This window comes from Haliotis asinina, chromosome 1, assembly GCF_037392515.1.
Source record: "Haliotis asinina isolate JCU_RB_2024 chromosome 1, JCU_Hal_asi_v2, whole genome shotgun sequence".
In the NCBI taxonomy this organism is placed as follows: Eukaryota; Metazoa; Mollusca; class Gastropoda; order Lepetellida; family Haliotidae; genus Haliotis; species Haliotis asinina.
This window is the reverse complement of record NC_090280.1, coordinates 86702254-86723288: the sequence shown is the minus strand read 5'-3', so window position 1 is coordinate 86723288 and position 21035 is coordinate 86702254. Positions and strand designations below refer to the sequence as shown.

The following is a 21035-nucleotide window of genomic DNA, read 5'->3' as shown; positions in this document are numbered from 1 at the left end:
GGGTAATATTCTCGATAAAAAATGTACACAGCCCCTTGTTTAGATAAAACTCCTGCCAGTAACTGGATTTCACCTTAACACTATCAGAAGGAAATGTTGTCTTATTATATGATATTATGTGATTAACCTTACACACGACTGCCACTATGAGTATAATCATAGTATCAATTCAGGGCTCTGTTTCACATAGAACACGTAAGCCTAAGATCTTGTAACTTTCCTTGCAGTTTCGTACCTCAGAGTTACAGTGTAGGGGGAACAAATGCTATAAGAATAGTTGCGGGAGCTTTGTGAAACGAGGTCCTTGTCTTCTAGCTGTATTAGGATATTTCAAAACATGTTCCACATGCTGGCAAAATAGGCACAAGACAGAAACAGTTCCTGGTGTACTTTGTTACTGCCAGGAGATGATTGCTTCTTGTTCCTGTTTGCCAACACACGAAGCTTGTTTTAAAATACCACTGATACAGCTACGGGATAGCTCATAGTAGCATATCCGATGATTGATACTACGAGTATACTTGCGAGAGGCAGTCAGCTTGTTAAGAAAACATTTACAAAATAAACTAAATCATTTGTTTGCACCACAGAACAAAAAGCATCTGCTATCATATTAAATATAGAACAGCACTCTTTCAAGTGACTGATTTTTCATTTGAGAAATGAGCTCTACATTATGTTGTGAGTGAGTAGTTATATGCCCTTTCCCCAATATTCCAGCAATATCTAAGTGCGGGACACCAGAAATGGGCTTCACACATTGTACCCATGTTTGGAATTGAAGCCATGTCTTTGGTGTGACGTGTAAATGCTTAAACCACTAGGCTACCCCACAGTGCATGTTATGTAGTAATATCTATTTACTTCAGCAGGAACTTACAACAAGCATGACCCTTTCATGTATGCTACTCAAAACAAGTTAAAGAAAGCAGTGTACTGCAGTACTGACTATCCTTGACCAATGAACTATAATCATACGACAAAATTAGGTGTTCCTAAATCTCCTCTGAGTGGTATATTAGGCCAAAATTCAAAAAGTGAAATGTTTCACGGGCATCGGCGCGTCACTTTGTTTGTGCGTGTAACAATTTTTTATTGCCAGTTTCAAAAAAATAATTTTGACTTGGCTGTGTCCCGATCATCCATTTGTCCACTATATGAATGAGTGTCCACTGTAAGAACGAGTGCTAAACCTCCCATGCTGTATATCTATAAGAAAAAATATAAATGTGCTCCTCCCTTGTCACCATTTTTCTATCAACAATTTTCTAAAAAGTCCTACCACCCTCATCACTTTTGAAAAAATGTGTATGAAATAGCATCTGCCCGGCAGCCCGCTGCTTACTACTTTCATGGCAGGTTTACAACTTTATTTTATAGCTGGCCCTGTCGGCCAATACATTTTCCAAGGGTATATATTTGACCATGTCATTGACTACGGGACATATTTCGAAAATAGTTTACAATTGTGGTAGCTAGATTATGTCTATACAGTTCATGATCAATTAAACTGTAACTTCCACAGATCACCCTACCCATTTATCTAACAATAAATGTGACTGGTCTGGAGAATGCTTTCAGCCAATAAACAATGTCGTTCTTTTCTGCTTTTCTGATTCAGATGGCGGTGACACTAAACAAATCAACAGTGACCACCAAGTTAAAATTTTAATTTTAAATTTTTTTTTAAATTTGCTTTTGCACATGTGTATGTTTACCTCACTAAAAGAATGTCATATATTACTTTATTTTAGCACCATATCTCAATTCCGATTTTCGATACAGGGCTGGTTACATGTTAACAGGGCAGGCAACATTTTTAGTTATCAGCCCTGTTGGCTTCCTGGCATTTTTTAGGAGTTTCATACACTGCTTATACAGTGAACTTACTCAACTTATTGAATATTTACAGTACACATCACAAGGAAGCACCAAGTATCGTAAGCGAATCAAAGTGCTATAGCTGGAATATGTCACCTTAGCATTTCCAGAGGTATCACTGATTCTGACCAAAATCCCACCGGCAAATTAAGTTTTATCATTGCCAGAGAAGCCATGGATTCTGACCCAAAACCTATTTGCAGGATGAGGTTACACTAAAATCAACTAATATTGTATAAATTCAACTTCCATACTCTTATTAATAACATGAAACCAACATGATCATAGCTTTGATAGACATACTTTCATCCCTTACAACTGACAGTCAAAGTTTTTTGCAAATTCTTCATCATCCAAGCTCTGTGCTATGACTACTTTAAAGTCACTGTTTAAGTATGCGAGTTTTGTTCATCATAAGGGTAAGATTTGAACATGTGAACACAGACCAGTATACCGTGTAGACAAAAACAGCTTTGCAGACTAGTTTTTTAAGCCATAAGTGGCTTTTCAACAGAATACAAGGTTGACTCTTGATGTTTGGCAAATCAATGAACAGAACAAAAAATAAATCTTGTGACCTTCTACTAATTATACCACAATTTGTGTAGTTTACCATCTGAAGATCTGTGAACACTTTGTAAATGGGGACATTGCTCCTTATTAGTTCTCAAACAAGAATATGATAGCTGGGACTTATTCCTCCCCAGAATGTCCACAAAAGAAGAAGATTTCATGCTATTATATCTCCAGATATGGCTTAACTTAGGCTTACGCATGTTGTAGTAGTGCTCCAAACACTTGTGGATCATAGTTCTCGTACAAGCATGCGACAGTTGGGATTTAATCCCCCCGGATTTCCCTTGTATGCTGATATAGCTCTAGATATATCTATTTATCTTAGGCTTATGAATGATGTAGTGCTTCAAACATTTTGTTGATCTAAATACTTATCATACAAGCATGCGACACTTTGGATTTAATCCATCCCTGATTCCCTACCATGGAAGGTTGTAATCTGGTACTCTAATAGCTGATATAGCTCACAGTTTTAATTAAGCAGTGATAAAGCAGGTATTATCTGACCAGCAGTAATCTTACATCCTTCACAAGTTTGTATACACTGAGTATCAACATCTCCATCAGTAGACTACATAACTGTTGGAAATGTACATTTTTTTCTTTTTTTTTTTTTCACAATTATCTCTACAATTTATGCACAGATAATGTGTGAAAAAAGTGAAATATCTGTTAAAATAAGTTTGGCCTAACTACAGTTTCAGTGGTTGAGAGATAGGCAACGTGAAAAAAGGACTTTACTGAGGAGAGATTAGTATAGAAATGAAGTGAGCAAATGATTTTTTCGAAGTCCAAAGTGACATACTTGAACAGCAAATTTGTGTGCGATGATATTGTATTACAAAAAGCACTTTTTAAATACCCATGTTTAAATTAAACTTAGCTTCATTGTAAACAATAGCAGATGTAAAAAAAACAATAACTTTTATGCTGAAAGTATTTATCTTGTAGTTACTATGGAGTCTTATTATCACTTTACAGTCCATTTGAGTCAAACTGTTCCCAATGAATGGCACTGTAACTCAAAAACATATATGATCGTAAATGACTCAAACTAACGCTTAAGTAAATGGGAAAAACACACCAAATCTGCAGAATTTTGCTATAAAAGTTGTTTAACAAACCATCATTATTTTTATTCGATACTGCCTGATTCCGTTAGACACCTCTTACAAGCATGGGTTACTAAAGATCAGTTTGATTTAATCCCTATCTGGAAAAGACTCTGAATGTCTGGAAATCAGCTTTAAAGGGCTTTAAGCATACATGATTCAAGTTTCAACAAGTACACAGTCTGTGCGTGAGTTGTGTATCAGTGTTATATTATGGCAGCAGTGTATCTCAGTGGGTTAGCACCACAGTAATGGTAAAAGTCAGGACTAGAGCAAGCAGCCACACTCACACTTACATACACACACAAGCACACGCACATGCACACACACACACACACACATGTATGCATGTCGTTCATCAGGGTAATTATACTGAACACAGCATAAACATCATTTCACGTCACTTCAATGAATACATCTGGCCAGTGTGTATACCTTGTGGCGACAATGTTGAACTGATGTTGTTGTGAAGACATACTTCTCTTTCAGCCCACGATTTGAAGCCAAAATTTTACTAACTGAACTCAAGTGAGTCTTGTCCAGGTCTGTGAAACCCTACAATCACCTGCCAATGCAGCACATATCCACATAATTTCCAAAAAGAGCCCAGCAAACTAATGTCCGTGTGTCTGAGACAATACATTGTTTTGTAGCTTTCACTACTTCTTCTACGTTTTCTCAGTATTCTGTGCCAGCAACCAATAAACCATTAGTTGTTCTTCCATATATTGTTATCCTTCCTTAGTGACCCAACTTCTAAATGCCTCCCAATTAAGTCAAAAGAGCCTGATGAAGAACTTGGTGTATACAAATGTGAAGCCATGAAGATGACATTCAACATGTGTCTACTACCTTCAACTTCACCTGTACATGACTGCAAAGCTACACTCAACAAATGCAAAATATTTGCTACTAAGCAGCTGACTCAGGCCCCCCTAAGTAATTGAAGGAATTACAGCAAATTTGAAGGAATTGCATCTCAAATGGATACAAACGCAGCCCACTCGCGAAACAATTGCAGCGATATCGGTAGTTTAGCGGTAATAATGGAAACACATCGGCCCTATCGGAAGCAATGTCGGTAATACTGGAAACACGCTCGGCCATCTTCGGAGATTTTTCGGTCGCGAGCGGAAACTCACGCAGCAAAACATGGCGTCGTTGGAAGAAACACCCGTCTCGGTGAGTTGTGTTTTTAGTTCCCACTATTACATTTTTATACCTATCCATCTTTGACAACCCGTGTTGAATGCGTTTAGGTATGTTTTTAGGAAAAGATTGCCACTGCAGAACAGTGTCACAAGTCATGCCCCTGGAGATTGTTTACACCTGAACATCGAAGTTGTGCCGATGATTACGAACATCATGAACGTGCGCCATGAAGAAGTTTATGAGCCATAATTTTTCTTTCTATGAAGTGCAATTGACAAATTTAAACACATTTTACAAAAAAAAATGATGTTATATCTAGCGCACGTTCGTAATCATCAGCACGACTTCGATGTTCAGATGTAAACAACCTCCAGGGGCATGACTTGTGACACTGTTCTGCAGTGGCAATCTTTTCCTAAAAACATAAGCTATTGTCCCGACAACACCTCATACCTAAACGCATTCAACACGGGTTGTCAAAGATGGATAGGTATAAAAATGTAATAGTGGGAACTAAAAACACAACTCACCGAGACAGGTGTTTCTTCCAACGACGCCATGTTTTGCTGCGTGAGTTTCCACTCGCGACCGAAAAATCTCCGAAGATGGCCGAGCGTGTTTCCAGTATTACCGACATTGCTTCCGATAGGGCCGATGTGTTTCCATTATTACCGCTAAACTACCGATATCGCTGCAATTGTTTCGCGAGTGGGCTGCGTTTGTATCCATTTGAGATGCAATTCCTTCAAATTTGCTGTAATTCCTTCAATTACTTAGGGGGGCCTGTGACTGGTCATTGCAGGACTGACATCTTGATTGGCTTCATATATCATCGTCATCCTCTTCAAAAGTTCTCCGACTGGAAGGCTGAAAGAAAGACATTCTTAAATAAATATAAATTTTAATGTTTTACTGTAAATTGAAGAGTTGCCATAGAGAAAATCTTGCACTGAGAAATATGAAGAAAACAGCAAGAAAATCAAAATGATAAAAAAATGGCTGAAGATTTATGACACAATAATTTCGCACTCTTGATCTACACTATTCATTTTGTCTGTTGACAATTATCCAGTGATATGATACTGGTCTGTGAATAATCAAATCAGGACCAGACAATCAGTGACTGACATGAACATCAATCTACACAACTGGGTAATGGAGATATGTTTCAACCAAGCTAGCGAGTCTGACCACATGATCCCATTAATCACCTCCTAAAACAGGCATGGGTTACTGAAGACCAATTCAAACCCAGATGTTCATGGGTTCATGATAGCACTTACTGGGTTACTTTCCACAACACTATAAAACTTATAACCAGCAACAATAGACTCACACTTACCTTTCTTCTGCTTTCACTATTATGACCCCTGACTTCAGCATTGAACACCTGATTAGTGCGATGCCTCGGACGAGCTTGACTTACAGCCTGGATTTGAAATGGTGGGGCATCATCTTCATACAGACTCCCATTTGTTCTGAAAAACCCAATAAGCCGAGGATAATTGATATTTCATTTAAAAGCTTTCAGTTGCATGAAATCATAAACCTTACCTGGGCCCCGTTTCACAAAACTCTCTAAGCCTTAGGTCTCGTATCTTTTCTCGTAGCCTTTGCACCTCCTATGTTACAGTATGCCAGGTACAAATGCTACGAGAAAAGTTACGAGACCTTAGGCTTACGAGTGTTTTGTGAAACGGGGCCCTGATGGATATTTGGAACGGGATTACACCTTCTCAGTAAAGAACAGATTCCAGTATTTAATTCCAGCACATTTCTCTGATGTTTGTTGATTGGGAATCAACATTAGTGAGTGAGTGAGTGACTTTAGTTTTACGCGATGTCACAATTGGGAGACATCAGAAATGGGCTTCACACATTGTACCCATGTGGGGAATCAAACCCGGGTCTACGGCATGAAGAGCAAACGCTTTAGCCAGTAGGCTACTTCATCATCCCAAATTATACTTAGAAAAGATTGTCACAGATGATTTATTTCATGAAATCTTACAATTACGGTCTCTTGGCAATAGTCTCATAATTCATGATAGTGTTGCTTTAACTTGGAAACATTTGAAATTATATGTAGATGAAGGTCAAGCATTAAGTCACCTCCTACAACCAGCACATTGTTGTGGACCCATTTTAACCTGGAATCACAGCAGTACAGAAGAGCTTGTGGTTTGGTTTGTTTATTGCTTAATCTATGCAATGGAGAACGGATGACGTGTGAGCACGTAAGTGAGCCTTACCACCAAATCCCATTAATCGCCACTTATGACAAGCATTGGTTACTGAAGACCAGTTCTAAACTGAATCTTTATGGGTGGAGGTAGTTGAGAGCAGGTGAATATTGATTCATACCACTGTACCATTACATCTTTGCCAGACTTTGACTCACAAAGTCTGTACAAAGTAGACCAGCAGCTGGTAGGGAGTAAGTGTTGACAAACCTGTGATCACTGATTCCTGGTATACACAAGGGAGGCAACTCTGAACAGGAAAAATTGTAACCCAACACCACTAGTAATGACTTATAATCGAAAAGAATATGATGAAAATAACATGAATCAAAAACATTTAAAGACTACTGGATGTGTTTCACCACATATATCAGTCTATGAAATGTGGAAACATCTGAACGGTATATATGCAAATACGACTGGAAAAACTACAAACTGTCTTACACATTGATGTAAACTAAATCTGGAAACCCCATATTACCACAGTAGTGTGCACGAAGGGAACGATCCTCATACTGAACGTATGAAGAAATGTATCCCCAAGTTGTACAGACATAAGAAACTGGTCCATCGTACCTCCTCCTGCTAGTGCTGGGCTTGTGACCGGGAGTATTGGTTGGACGGTTGAGTTCACGCATCACGTCACGGGTGGAGGCACTGGTGCTCTGTGTTGCTTTCTTCTTGGCTCCTACAGAACAGCATGAGCAAGTAAGTGAACTGCTTGCCTTTACACAATGATTTGGCTCACACATGTCAATGTATCCCAGTTGCAAAGGGGAACAACATGGACCTGGACCTAGACTTTCGAAGATCGTTTAGCGCCAAGTCCAAAATTTATGTTAATGTATGGCAAAGACACACTAACGACTATCTTCGTGTTAAGAGATCCTTGAAAATCAGGGCCCTATACTATCATCATCAACCTGTATCATAGATCCTGTATTGCTTATCATTGATTCTGTACTGAGTATTATACAACCTGTCCTAATGGAGCCTTTGCACTCTCAGGTTACATCTCAGAGGCTGTACTACTTATCATCGAGCTTGTACTCATTGTGCCTATATCAGAGAGTCTGTTTTCTTCATCACAGAGCCTGTATTCATTTAGCTTATGTGATAAACACCCAACATCACCTTCAATTGAGGATTGAGGGTGAGGATGTCACTTTTAGCCATATTCCAGCAAAAGCATGACAAAGGACACCAGAAATGGGCTTTAAGCATTGTACCCATGTAGTGAATTGAACCCAGGTCTTCAGCGTGATGTAACCACTAAGCTACCACTCATTCATGATTAACACACACAATGTTACAATGTTCATAATACGCAATGTCATGATTACACAATGCTATTTAGCTTTTGGCCGTGGGAGACACGCCAATTTATACTTATCAGTGGAATACACAGAGTCTGTGGTCGAGACGACCAAATGTTTGAGTGGCTGAATGGGTTAGGCGTCCGACCTTGTGTGCTGGAGATTAGGTGCCTTTCTGTTTGAGGGTGTGGGTTCAAATCCCAAATGGGATTCAACCCCCTAAAAGTACTAGAATCTGAACTTAACTGAGAAAGTGTAATCCCAAATAAAACATATGGTACAATACACAATTTCATCTTGACACATTTCTTATAAACAAATATGCCCCATTACCTGTTGATGTAGATCCGCGCTTCACCAAGTTGTCCTCATTTTTGGCTGCCTTCTTCCTTGAGCTTCCTAAAGGGACTTGAAGACCATGACCAGTTTCTGGTTCCTTGAGCAACTCATCCAGTGTACTCCGAGTCCGTGTCTCGCTTCCTCGTCTTGAATTTCCCATTCTCCCAGCAGCCCTGTCTGAATTAGCTGTCCGAGCACTAACATCATCACGTGACCTTTGGGATGGCCTTGACCCTTTCGTCAAATGTTCATCAAAACGACTGACTGGTGCACCATATTTGCTAGCAACAGATCTGGAACTTGGGGTATTGTTCCGGGAAGCACTGATGTGAGATCGTCCGCCATTTCTTGCTCCTTCTAAATGGTTGATGATATCATCGTCAGAGTCATCACCGAATGTTGGAAGACCCTGGTGTCGACGTGACCTTGACTCACCCATCAGCATTTCTTGCGCAGTCATTGACAGCAGGTTTTTGTTGCGCAAATGAGGTTTTCTTTGTGATGGGGTTGCTGGGGTTTGAACCCGGGGTGTCATGTTTGGGTTGAGGTCACAGACAGACTGAAAATTAAACATTTGTTATGAACAATACCCAAGAGCAAGAGCCATCCTGCCAATGTCAGAGTTTTTGACAGCTTCGGTTCCCAAGAGTTCTAGCGACTGTCGTTAACAAGAGTCTTCAAAAGATGACAAAAACACCCAACCCCTACATATGTGAACAACAAATCATCAGACAGTTACTTAATGTCCAATATTATTTCTTAGTCTGAATTGTTTCCATGGAAACCTAGAAAACAAAAACGGGAACGAAAGAAAATGAACCAGTAAATTATTACCTGGTGTTGAATAAGTAATTCATAAGGAAAAGTCTCTGCACAGAACTCGCATGGCAGAATTACCTCCCCTCCCTCATCCAAAAAGTCATTGATAGGGGAGTGAGGCGGACTCTCCCTGAAACAACACAAAACGCAATGAGCAAATGAGCTGACCAGGGTGATTAAGACGTAATAATTCCTTAAAAATCCACTTCCTTGTTTCTGTTATTTAGTCATCAATTTCAGAGGGAAATGTAATCGGTGAATTTCTGTGCAGATTTCAGATTAAATAATACAAAATGTAATTTTCTGAATAAAATCGATATTTCATACTTTTCCTGACTCATGCTTACTTGCTTATCTCTTCTTCTCTGCGAAGGTAGTGGAACACTTGAAATCCTTTGAAGTTCCATTCTAAAGGAAGCGGACATAAAATAGACTCACCCACCAGAAGCCTCCCTTTTCCCACCACAAATACAGTCAACAACAGACAATGTCCTTACCATTCCCTCTGGATAGGGATCTCCCGGACTGGTGCCCTCCATTGACTGTCTAAGTTGTTGATCACAGGTATTGCTATGCCCCTTCCCCGTGAACCCCCCTCCACCTCATTGTTCCGTTCCCCCCTCCATCTGGCGTCCTCATTCCAGTTGCCAGTAGACATCGGGTCACACCCACTCTGTGAACAAACATTGTCATTGAACAACAAATTGAAACTGGGATGATCAAATTTCAGGACTTTGCTCAAAGCTGGAAGCCCAGTGAAGACCAGGAAATGTTAAAAGCTTCTTTCTCATCTTTTAGTCATGATGTTTAACAAATTGGGTTTTTTTCTGTCTACTAGAAACAATGGCAGAATCAAATTACATAGCACCTGTTCCCCTTCTCTTACCTGATGTTGAACCAGTATGTCAACAGGAAATGGTTCACCACAAAATTCACAAGGAATTAAGTCTTCATCTGCAGTGAAGATGAAAACTTTTGATAACTCTCTACGTAAAATAATTAAAATTTAGTGTATGTACATTTTGTGAGAGGAATTATGGGTGATTTAATATCTAGAAAAGTGTTGACAATAGTCAGTGACCTACATCAGGAAAAGCGTTAGCAATAGTGGGTGACCTATCCTCTGGGGAAAATGTTGACAATAGTGGGTGACCTACCTTCAGGAAAAGTGTTGACAAGAGTGGGTGACCTACATCAGGAAAAGTGTTGATAATAGCCAGTGACCTACCATCAGGGAAAGTGTTGACAATAGCCAGTGACCTACCATCAGGGAAAGTGTTGACAAGAGTGAGTGACCCACCATCATGAAAAATGCTGACAATACTGAGTGACCTATATCTGGGGAAAGTGTTGACATAGTGAATGACCTACATCAGGGAAAGTGTTGACAATAGTGGGTAACCTACATCAGGGAAAGTGTTAACAATAGTGAATGACCTACATCAGGGAAAGTGTTGACAATAGTGGGTGACCTACATCAAGGAAAGTGTTGACATGACCAGATGACCTACCATCAGGGAAAGTGTTGACATTAGCAGGAGATAAGGCTGGAGAGAGTGGTGTTTGGACAGGAGGGGAGTTCTTCTCAATCTGACGTATGAGTTGTCCGATGTCCTCATCCTCCTCGTGTTGGAGCCGCATGGCCAGCATCAGGTCCTCATCAATGTCCTCATCAATGTCCTCATTCACCACGGGATCCGGCTCTGCCACTGTAGCATGACATGTGTAACCTGACTATATATACCTGAAGTGTGCTTCTCACTATATATTACGTCATCTCTTGTTTACCCAGAATAACCACAGTTGGAGGAACAGGTTTTACCTTTGGCTAGAAAGACCTCTTCCCATTTTTTACTTTTAGTAAGACCATTTTCCAGGTTTTTCTTTTCCTAACTTTGCATGAAAATCAACATTCAAATGATACATGAGTGTTTGAAATCAATTGAAAAATATCGCTCACGGTTAAACTCACAATACAAATGTTTTCCCAAGCGGGATTGGAACCTCAGACTTCAGAACCATAGGCAGACACTCTTCCTCATAGCCATCGGGCTGATGAAGGTGGAGAGGTTAAATTATCTACTTATAGTTACTGTCCAGCATGGTTCCAGAGTGAGTGAGTGTGTTGGGTGGCACCACTTTCAGAGGTATTCCAGAATATCAGCGTGCTGTGGTAGGAATTCATGCAGTGATTCAGGTCTAAAACTTCTGTATCACCACTTTGATGACCAACTTTGAAACAAAGGGACCTGAACCTACCATGATAAGTATCTTGCTTATCCAAGTGACATAACACCATATAGCTAACTGTGATGAACAAGATCAATTGCAGCATGACTAGTGACCCCTAATGGCAAGACAAACTTTGCCATATGTCATCACTTTAAGGCAAAGCAGACCATCACCACATATCTTTATAGCAGACATATCTTTACAAAACTACTTTTGGCACTATCTGGAAGTGTTAGATAGTTGTCAGCATATTCTACTCATCATTAACAAGGTTTCATCCATTTTTAGAATGGGAAACGTCAGGGATTTCGTTCAAACAATTTTTATGAGTGAGTGAGTGAGTTTGGTTTTATGCCACACTCAGCACTATTCCAGCTATACAGTGGCGGTCTATACATCAGCGAGCCAGACACTTTCCTTATGATTATATCAGAATATACTTCCATGTGACATATACATTAACTAAACATACTGGCATTAAAAACATATGTGTCTAAGATTTTTCCATTACTATTTCTATTTTCCAAAACAATTCTATTTATGAAGAACAAACTAAGATTCCATTACCTTTCAATGGTTCCATAAGCAAAATGATTCCTGTTACTAGATGAAGTATTACTGACTGCCCTAAACGAATAAAACCTATGCAACACTGACAGTACCTCTTTGCCTCTGCCTGTTCAGTTCAGACTTTCTGTTGGTTGTGCTCTTCCTTGTGCGTGTGGTGTTATTATTTGTGTACGACCTGGTCTGTGGCCCTGGAACATTCCTTGGCCGTCCAAACCCAGCAATGTCCAGCTGTGAGTTGAGACTTCCCTGCATGCTTGTGTTCTCCATCATCCTGGATAGTTCATCCATCGCAAAAGCATTTTCAAACCCTGCATCTGGAAATTCATAATCATATTCTGGAAAGTCCACAAACCTATCCCTATTTCTATACCCCTCATGGCCATTTGTGGCGGGTTTGGGGGTTGGATAGTCACAATTGCTGGCTTCGTGTTGAAGCAGGTCCTTCTTCATGATGAACTGAGCACACTTTGGGCAGGACTCTGTTCTTGTTCCACAGTAGTCTTGATGGGAGTTAAGGTCACACCAAGGCAGCTCCAGTTCACAGTAAACACACCGCACAGGTCTCTTGCTACAGGTGCCCTCCTAACATAATAAAACATTGGTAACTTGGGCTTTGACAAGTCCTTGAAAATGAAACATTGGTAATTATAGCTTTGACAAGTTCTTGAGAATGAAACATTGGTAACTATGGCTTTGACAAGTCCTTGAGAATGAAACATTGGTAACTATGGCTTTGACAAGTTCTTGAGAATGAAACATTGGAAACTATGGCTTTGACAAGTCCCTGAGAATGAAACATTGGTAACAATAGCTTTGACACTGTTATATCACTGCGTCTGTACGTTGCCTCATGTTGTAAGGGTGGGTTTGAACCCTGCATAGGACTAAATCTGAAAGTACTAGACTTTGAAATTTACTAAAACAATCACAAATATAACAGAGGTTGAAATCTTCAGTGGCTTCTTTTGTGCTCATCCAATCCACTCATCTCTGCAAACAATTGGAGAATACTACTTTATAAGGCACTCTCTCAACATGCCAAACTTTGGGGACAACGTGTGCACAATGTGTGGTGCCCAATGTGTGGTATCCCCTGCCATGATGAAGTGTAAAACCATACTCACTCACTCAGTCTATCCATGTACTCAATCCCTCACCCTTTGTCACTGACGTGCCCCTCACCATGTGCTCCTGCAACTGGGTCTTCTCCTGCTGCTCACCACACTGAGTACAGACGACTCACTCACTCACTCTACATCCCTGACATGCCCCCTCACCATGTGCTCCTGCAACTGGGTCTTCTCCTGCTGCTCACCACACTGAGTACAGACGACTCACTCACTCACTCTACATCCCTGACACACCCCCTCACCATGTGCTCCTGCAACTGGGTCTTCTCCTGCTGCTCACCACACTGAGTACAGACAACTCACTCACTCACTCTACATCCCTGACACGCCCCCTCACCATGTGCTCCTGCAACTGGGTCTTCTCCTGCTGCTCACCACACTGAGTACAGGCAACTTTGGCATGGTGCTCACTGAAATGCTCCTCCATCTCCGACCGTGGCACTGGTTCATCGCAATGTTCGCAGAGGACGATGTGGCGCCGACAGTGGACCTCATGCATGGTGAAGTTGGCTGCCGATATGTCCTTCTTGCTGTTAAACAATCACAGACAGCAACTATGAAGTTATCAGTGAGTCATATTATCATTGTCTCTGCCATAGTTGATTACAGACTCAAACGACTTTTCATCTTTGGCGCTTTTTGTTTTTAACCTGTAATTCACATTTCACAGTTAGAATATTCAACAAGACTAATAATGGCTGTTCTTGACTGGAAAACATTGTTTAGCATGCTGCCTTTGGATATGTACTATATTTTCTTGTGAATTTGGCAATCATGACAAAGCATATTTGGTAGATTGCTGAACAGCTAAGATCTTCCATTATTGAAATAGATTAAAATTAAATTAAACCTTCATCTGAACTAATAACAAGTCACCCATAAACAAATATGGTGAATAATTTAGTTTTTTATATATATTGTTCCTCCACTGACTAAGAACTTTACTGGGCTGATGATGTAGATTGATCTTAGTGTCATAGGACTGAATGGTCACTGGAAACAGGCAGACTCATGACTTCAACACATTATAAGCTGCCCTGTATACCATTCAGCAGGTGATTCAAGAGGAAGAATATTGGACAGGCATACTCGAGAATTATTGACAACAGGAATCAGGCTAGTAAACTGCCCCAAGTTCACAGCAAAAGTAAGCTGGTATTCCTGAATGGGAACTGCAAATTTCCAGTTCATATTACAGCATGTAACCCTCCACTTAACATGTGCACCGGCCTCCAGTGGGACTGTCGCTCTCTCTATTTTCAAGTCCTTAATGTTAAAAAATAGACTCAGTGGTGAGTATGTATGTTGAGGGCCTCAGTGGTGAGTATGTACATTGAGGGGGCATTATACTGTATGAGCCAGGACAAGTATAAAATAATACTTTTACTCTATATAATATACATATTTTAGCATATTCTGACTCATACTAATTGCTTGAATCTGTCAGTAAGTAGTAAGTACATCCTATCATCTTAAATTTGGGGTTGGGATAAATTGTTTGTTTTTCATCCAAGCCACCTTATTAGGATTCAGATTCAGGGAGAGAAAAGTGAATAATAGGAGTCTGGATAAAAACATTTTAGATTTGTTCATGAGTATCCTGCCTCTCACTTTAAAACCCTGAATACATTCCTTGATGAAATTACACGACTTAAGTAATACATTCCATATGGAATTTGCATTCCACTGGTTTACTTTTTATAGAAATCAAATACTTACCAGTTGGAGCAATACTTGGTTTCCATGGCAACATCAGCCATCTTGGTCTCTATATCTTAACTGCTTTGTTTGTATACTTTCGTCACTTGGCAACCTTGTGTGGGTTTCAGTTAAATATTCTGTCTACGGTAACCTGCCATAGAAACACATGCAACATTTACCATGTCTGAATGGTTGACAGAAAATGTAAATATCAGATTATGAAATCATTCATTTCTCAGAAAAGTCAAATTGATGGTGCTCGACATATGCTGGTGATCAGCTGGTAAAACTAGGGGATTTTCCCTGAATGTTGTGATGATTGATTAAATATTGATCTAATATTGATTTAGATTACTTGGCTAAAGGTCATTTAGGGTTCAACTGAAGTTTGTCTGTTTGTTGTTTAATGCCGCACTCAGCAATATTCACGCTATATGGCAGTGGTCTAGACCAGACAACCAGTGATCAACAGCATGAGCATTGATAAACATAGTTAGAATACCATGACATGTCTCAGCAAAGACAACGTGGTTGACCACTTCTTACGACAAGCATGGTTAATAAAATTGAAGGTCTAAATACACAGTTTCATTATGTCTCTGTTAAAGATCTCATTCAATGACACTGAGAGAAAAACAAGCATAAAAGTTGCAATACAATGTCACATAGGGTGACTTTGGGACAACTATTACCAATTACCAATTTTATGAAGATTTCAGATCAGAACTGGTTTTCAGTAACCCCTTGTCAAAAGAGGCAATCAAGTGGTCAGTATAACTGACTTAGTTGATGTATCTCATCATGTTCCATAGACAGGTCAATACTCATGGTGTCAGTCACTGGATTGTCTGATTCAGAATTGAATCTTTATATTTTGGTACAATATACACGACTGGATAATTTCCATCCCCGCTTTGCAAGACGCGCTGTGATTGGTAGATTCCTTTAAACTGGTTACTGGCCCTTGTACCGCCAGAGGACTAGCGTTACAGTAGGTGTCATCCGGTTATTTTAAGGCATAGTCTTCCCCGTATTTTCCCACAAGTTATGAATCGCTGTCACTTCCAGTTGTTAGCAGAATGCTCATATTGTGCTAATGTTCTGTTAGAAAAGTTTGCAAAATCAGTTCCGCAAATACCAACTTCACTTACCTTCAATGTTTATTTTTTTGTTTTTCAATATTCTCGTTCTGTAGGTGTTTGGTATAACACTGATAAATGGGGGACATGTCTATTCACATAATTTACAAAGGCCTGTTACCATTAATTTATGGCATCGTTACTTCTATTTTCTTAAGTGCATAATGATCACAATCATTCTTGACAATGATTTTTTGTTGCGTTACTAAAATGACATAAATATACCTACTCTTGTGTTGTGTTTTCTTTACATAGTGCTGTGTGTTACTTTGAAAATTGGAATAATTTTCTTTTGTATGAATCAGTTTACAGTAGACCAATATAAAATTCTTGATGAATAGAGAATCCCACCCAAGGGTCTACTCATACCAATTATATCAACACGAGTTGATAAAGTTACAAATATCTGATGCTTGAAGGGGATACTTTTTCTTTTATCAAACAGTGTTGATAAAACTGATATCACTAGACACGACGGTGAGATTCTATTTATCATAAAAAATAATTCTTCATTAGTTTTCGCTGAAAAATGTTCATCCCACAACATTGAACTACCATTAGACTTGCAGTCCAGCGATATCGTAGAAAAGTGACATCATGTTCATGACGTCACATCAGTGTCTGGGCATTGTACAAAATCTACTCCCAAAGATATCTCACACAAGATATCTCCCCTGGAACACAGTTTTTGATGATATAGAGGATATTATATATGAGTTCCCATGTCATACTATGTTTACGACACGAGTGCCTAAATATTGATATTTCCCGAGCGAGAGCGAGGGATATACCGACATTTTGGCAGGAGTTCCGTAGTATGTCATGGACATGAATATAATATTCTGTTTATTACCAAAGTCGTACAACTGAGGAAAATATAACCAAATCTGCTTTCAAACACGGGTTGGCTACCTGCTGTCATCGCATGTAGAACATTAGCAGAACCGTGACGTCATGGCATTGTTCATTACGTCACGTTACCATGACAAAGTGATATTTTTCCCTAGGGCATCATATGAAAAATATGAACCCCCATATGTTTGTCCTCGAAAGAAATAAAAATATATATTTTGTAACAGTATCGCCAATGGGTTGGCAGTACCTTGACAACCTATAGGTAGGCTATATGGCGGCTGTCTGCAAAGACTTTGTCTAGACAAGACAGTCAAGTGATCAACATCATGACCACTAATCCACGCAATTGGGATACGATGACACGAGTCAACCAAGTCAGTGAATCGGAACATTCGATCCCGTTTGTCGCCTCTTAAGAAAAGCATGGGCTACTGAAGATCAATTCAGGTATCTGGTACGGTTTAAAGGTGTCTGATATAGTGGGTATCTGGCACAGTATGTGGGTGTTCCCTAAAGTACAATTGTATCCAAATCGACAGTTTTCGGATACGGTACAATTCCTTTTATAGTATCATCTACAGTACAAAACTGATACAGTACAATGCTAACTGCTACAGAAGGAATATGTTACTATACAAAACAAGAACAAGTGCATCCATTACGGTTGACATCTGGTACAGTATATGACATGCATCCAACGGAGTAGATATCCGTTACAGTATAAGGTTATTCACTATGATTTACTAGGTTTACGAGTACATTACAGTGCCATGGTACATGGTATCATACCTTATACAGTACCGGATAGATGGTATCCGGTGCAGTATAAGGGTGTCCACTACAGTATGTATATGATACAATATAAGGGTATCTAAGACAATGCAAGGGTTTTCTCTTTGCAAGGTATCTGGTACAGTACAAAGGTACGCTTAGGTACAATACCAACGTATGCCATGCAGAGGCATTTTGTACAGTACAAGGATGTCAACTATAGTAAGCATCTGGCACTGAAATGATGTCCGCTACACTACATGTTGTGTATAGGTATTAAGGGTATCCACCATAGTATTGGGTCTCCACGGCATAATTAGAAATCAGGGTGTCTTGTAAAGTGTATGGTTACTATTGGTTTCATCTCATCCTGACATATTACTGATATTGATATTTAATGTACTTAATTTACTGTATCTCTGTTGATACCATAAGCATGTCACCTGTAGGATATGCCATATGTATGAGAGTCACATCACCTGGATGATGTTCCACCTGTATGAGCGTGATTGCACCTGTATCGGTGTTGTCACACCTGTATGAGTGTCATTCCACCTGTATGAGTGTCATTCCACCTGTATGAGTGTCATTCCGCCTGTATGAGTGTCATTCTGCCTGTATGAGTGTCATTCCACCTGTATAAGTATCACTCCACCTGTATGTGTGTTGTCCCACTTGTATGACCTGTCATTTCTCCTGTATAGGTGTTGTCATACCTGAATGACTTGTCATTCCACATGTACGAGTGTCGTTCCACCTGTATATGTGTTGTCCCACCCGTATGACTTGTCATTCCACCTGTTTGGGTGTTGTCACACCTGCACTTCATTAGTGTAGTCTATTAAATTAGAATTATGTCATATTGCATCAGTGTATTGTGTAACATATGAGACCTTATTTGGAATAAACCATGTCAGAAATATTGTCATTCAAAGTTGTAATCACTTCATTTGAATTCTTTTCAGGGTTAATTAGAACATTCATAAGGCGAATTATGCGATTCCAACTTATGTGAGTGTCAACGTGTTTAGAGACACTATAACGTGAATAACGAATAACAACAAGGAACTGTGTTTATTATGAAATATCTTTGTATTTCATCATTTGCTGTCATTCACCTTTCACTTAAAGATCAACTACACGACGTACCGAGCAGCATAATTGTAAATCCTACCAAGGATAATCTACAACAATCTGTATATAGTGTCCCTGCTCCTAACACATGTACCCTCTGCGTTGAAGAGTTTATATCTGCTAATACCCACAGAGGTACCCATTACGTTGAAGAGCTTCTCCCCGAATACACACATATGCACCCACTGTTTTGAACAGTTTATCTCCTAATACACTCATGGGTACCCACTGCCTTGTAGAGCTTTATCGCCTGATACATATGGAGGTATCCCCTGCGTAGCACGGTTTTATCTCCTAACACATTTACCCGCTGTTTGGTAGAGTTTATCTCCAAACACATTCAAAGGAAACTACTGTCCTGTACAATTCTAACACAGATGGGTGCCCATTCCCTTTTCAGAGTTATATCTCCTAACACATATATAGCAACTGTTTATTAAAGGGTCACATGCTTTGACAATAAATACACACATTAAATATAAAACTCATTCGAACGTATGGCATATGAGACACTAAATTCACAGAATACCACAGCAGTACAATAAAATAAGAGAAAACAATCACACAGAAGTTATAACCACATTGACGCATGCATGCACACAATCATGCGCTCCCTCACCCATTGACTCTCCCATGCGTACACTCGCTCAACTACACACTCTCACCTACACATTCTCTCATCCATGCACTCTCTCACCACCCATATGCTCTCTCTCACCCATACTCTCTCTCTCACACCTACAGGCGCTTTTACCAATGCACTCTCTCACGCATACACTCTCCTGCCTACACACTCTCACCTATATGCTCTCTCATCCATGCACTCTCCAGCCTATACGCTCTCTCACCCACACACTCTCTCATCCATGCAATCAAGCATTTACACACATTACCAATAGGTAATCACGCACTCACATACACAATCATAAGTTTCCACTATCGGTTTACTCCCATAAGAACATCATCACGGTGGATTATTCCCATCACATTATCATTAATAAATAACTTATAGGTTCCACGTACCCCGTCTGCAAAATTGGCACAGTCAGAAGCCGACTTTAAACATCCAAAATCGTCGTCGGGTAGGTCATTCACTTCTTCTGTATTGGAATTACAGTGTTGTTTACACAGGAATATTACTTTTCCTCTTATCAGTTTACTGATGGAGCAATAATCAGAAACATTACTGTATAATATTATATGAATAACATATTATCAAAGTTGACAAAAAATATGAATTTGTGGCATATATTTAATCATTTAAAATAAAGTAGAGCATTTTGACAAACCCTTTGAGAAATTTGTCCAAAAATTAGGGGCATTTTGACCAAATTTGCTGGAGCATTTTGTAACTGGGGCGATTTGACGGCCACCCAGTATATATACACACACTACAATTGTACACATTCCTCACACCAGGGATAGTCTACAACATACATAGTCTCCCTGTTCACACCAACCATTACCTTGTGGAGTTACATTTCTTAACACATGATAGAGGTACCCGCTGCTGAGTTTCATCTCTGAATACACACACTGACACACTGTTTTGTAAAGTTTGATTTTCTAACACATATATATCGAGGCAGCCACTGATATCTCCAAACACATTCCTGGTTACCTGTTGCCCTGCTGAGCTACGTCAAATACAACATTAAATATTTACGAGAAAAAAATATTGTTTGCTACAAAGACATATTTCCATAAATGTATGCACATGTACAAGTATATTAAAAATAAAACTGGTATGAACGTTGTATGATTTTAATTTGTGTTCTATTTTATTTGTAAATTCATAAATTTGCAGCAGGAAATAGGTCTGTAAAATAAATTTCTTTATGATCCTGGCAAGTGATATCCGATATGTATCGAGTGACCAGTTTGACCTCTTCCCTCGTATTATGTATAAATTGTAACAACTGCATTTGAAAGAAAATATATTACAAATATATCTACAAATAACATTTGAAGCATAACTTCATTTCTAAAGATACAAATTTTGAATCCACACTGGGTGTTGCCCAATGAAAGTTCTCTACTGTAAATTAATATGCCATTACGGAAT

The 21035-nt window shown here is 39.4% G+C and overlaps 1 protein-coding gene across 1 annotated transcript; it reads right to left on the bottom strand.

Moving 5' to 3' along the window:
* Positions 1-1608: 1608 nt before the first annotated feature.
* LOC137298804 (TRAF-type zinc finger domain-containing protein 1-like) lies at positions 1609-20061 on the bottom strand. The gene is made up of 12 exons (XM_067831081.1): positions 19994-20061; positions 15090-15222; positions 13708-13900; positions 12333-12822; positions 10950-11147; positions 10325-10392; positions 9936-10111; positions 9454-9568; positions 8614-9178; positions 7541-7652; positions 6064-6199; positions 1609-5588 (listed from the first exon to the last, which is right to left on the bottom strand). The coding sequence occupies exons 2-12, from the start codon at positions 15128-15130 to the stop codon at positions 5544-5546; spliced, it is 2139 nt and encodes a 712-aa protein (XP_067687182.1). The 5' UTR covers positions 15131-15222; positions 19994-20061; the 3' UTR covers positions 1609-5543.
* Between the last annotated feature and the right edge of the window lie 974 nt (positions 20062-21035).

Coding starts and splice junctions, on each gene's coding strand:
- LOC137298804 (XM_067831081.1), bottom strand. CDS start 15,130: ATGGCTGATGTTGCCATGGAAACCAAGTATTGCTCCAACTG. Junction 11,148..12,332: donor GAACAGGCAGAGGCAAAGAG/GTACTGTCAGTG, acceptor GTCATGCTACAG/TGGCAGAGCCGGATCCCGTG. Junction 5,589..6,063: donor ATAGTGAAAGCAGAAGAAAG/GTAAGTGTGAGT, acceptor TCTTTCTTTCAG/CCTTCCAGTCGGAGAACTTT.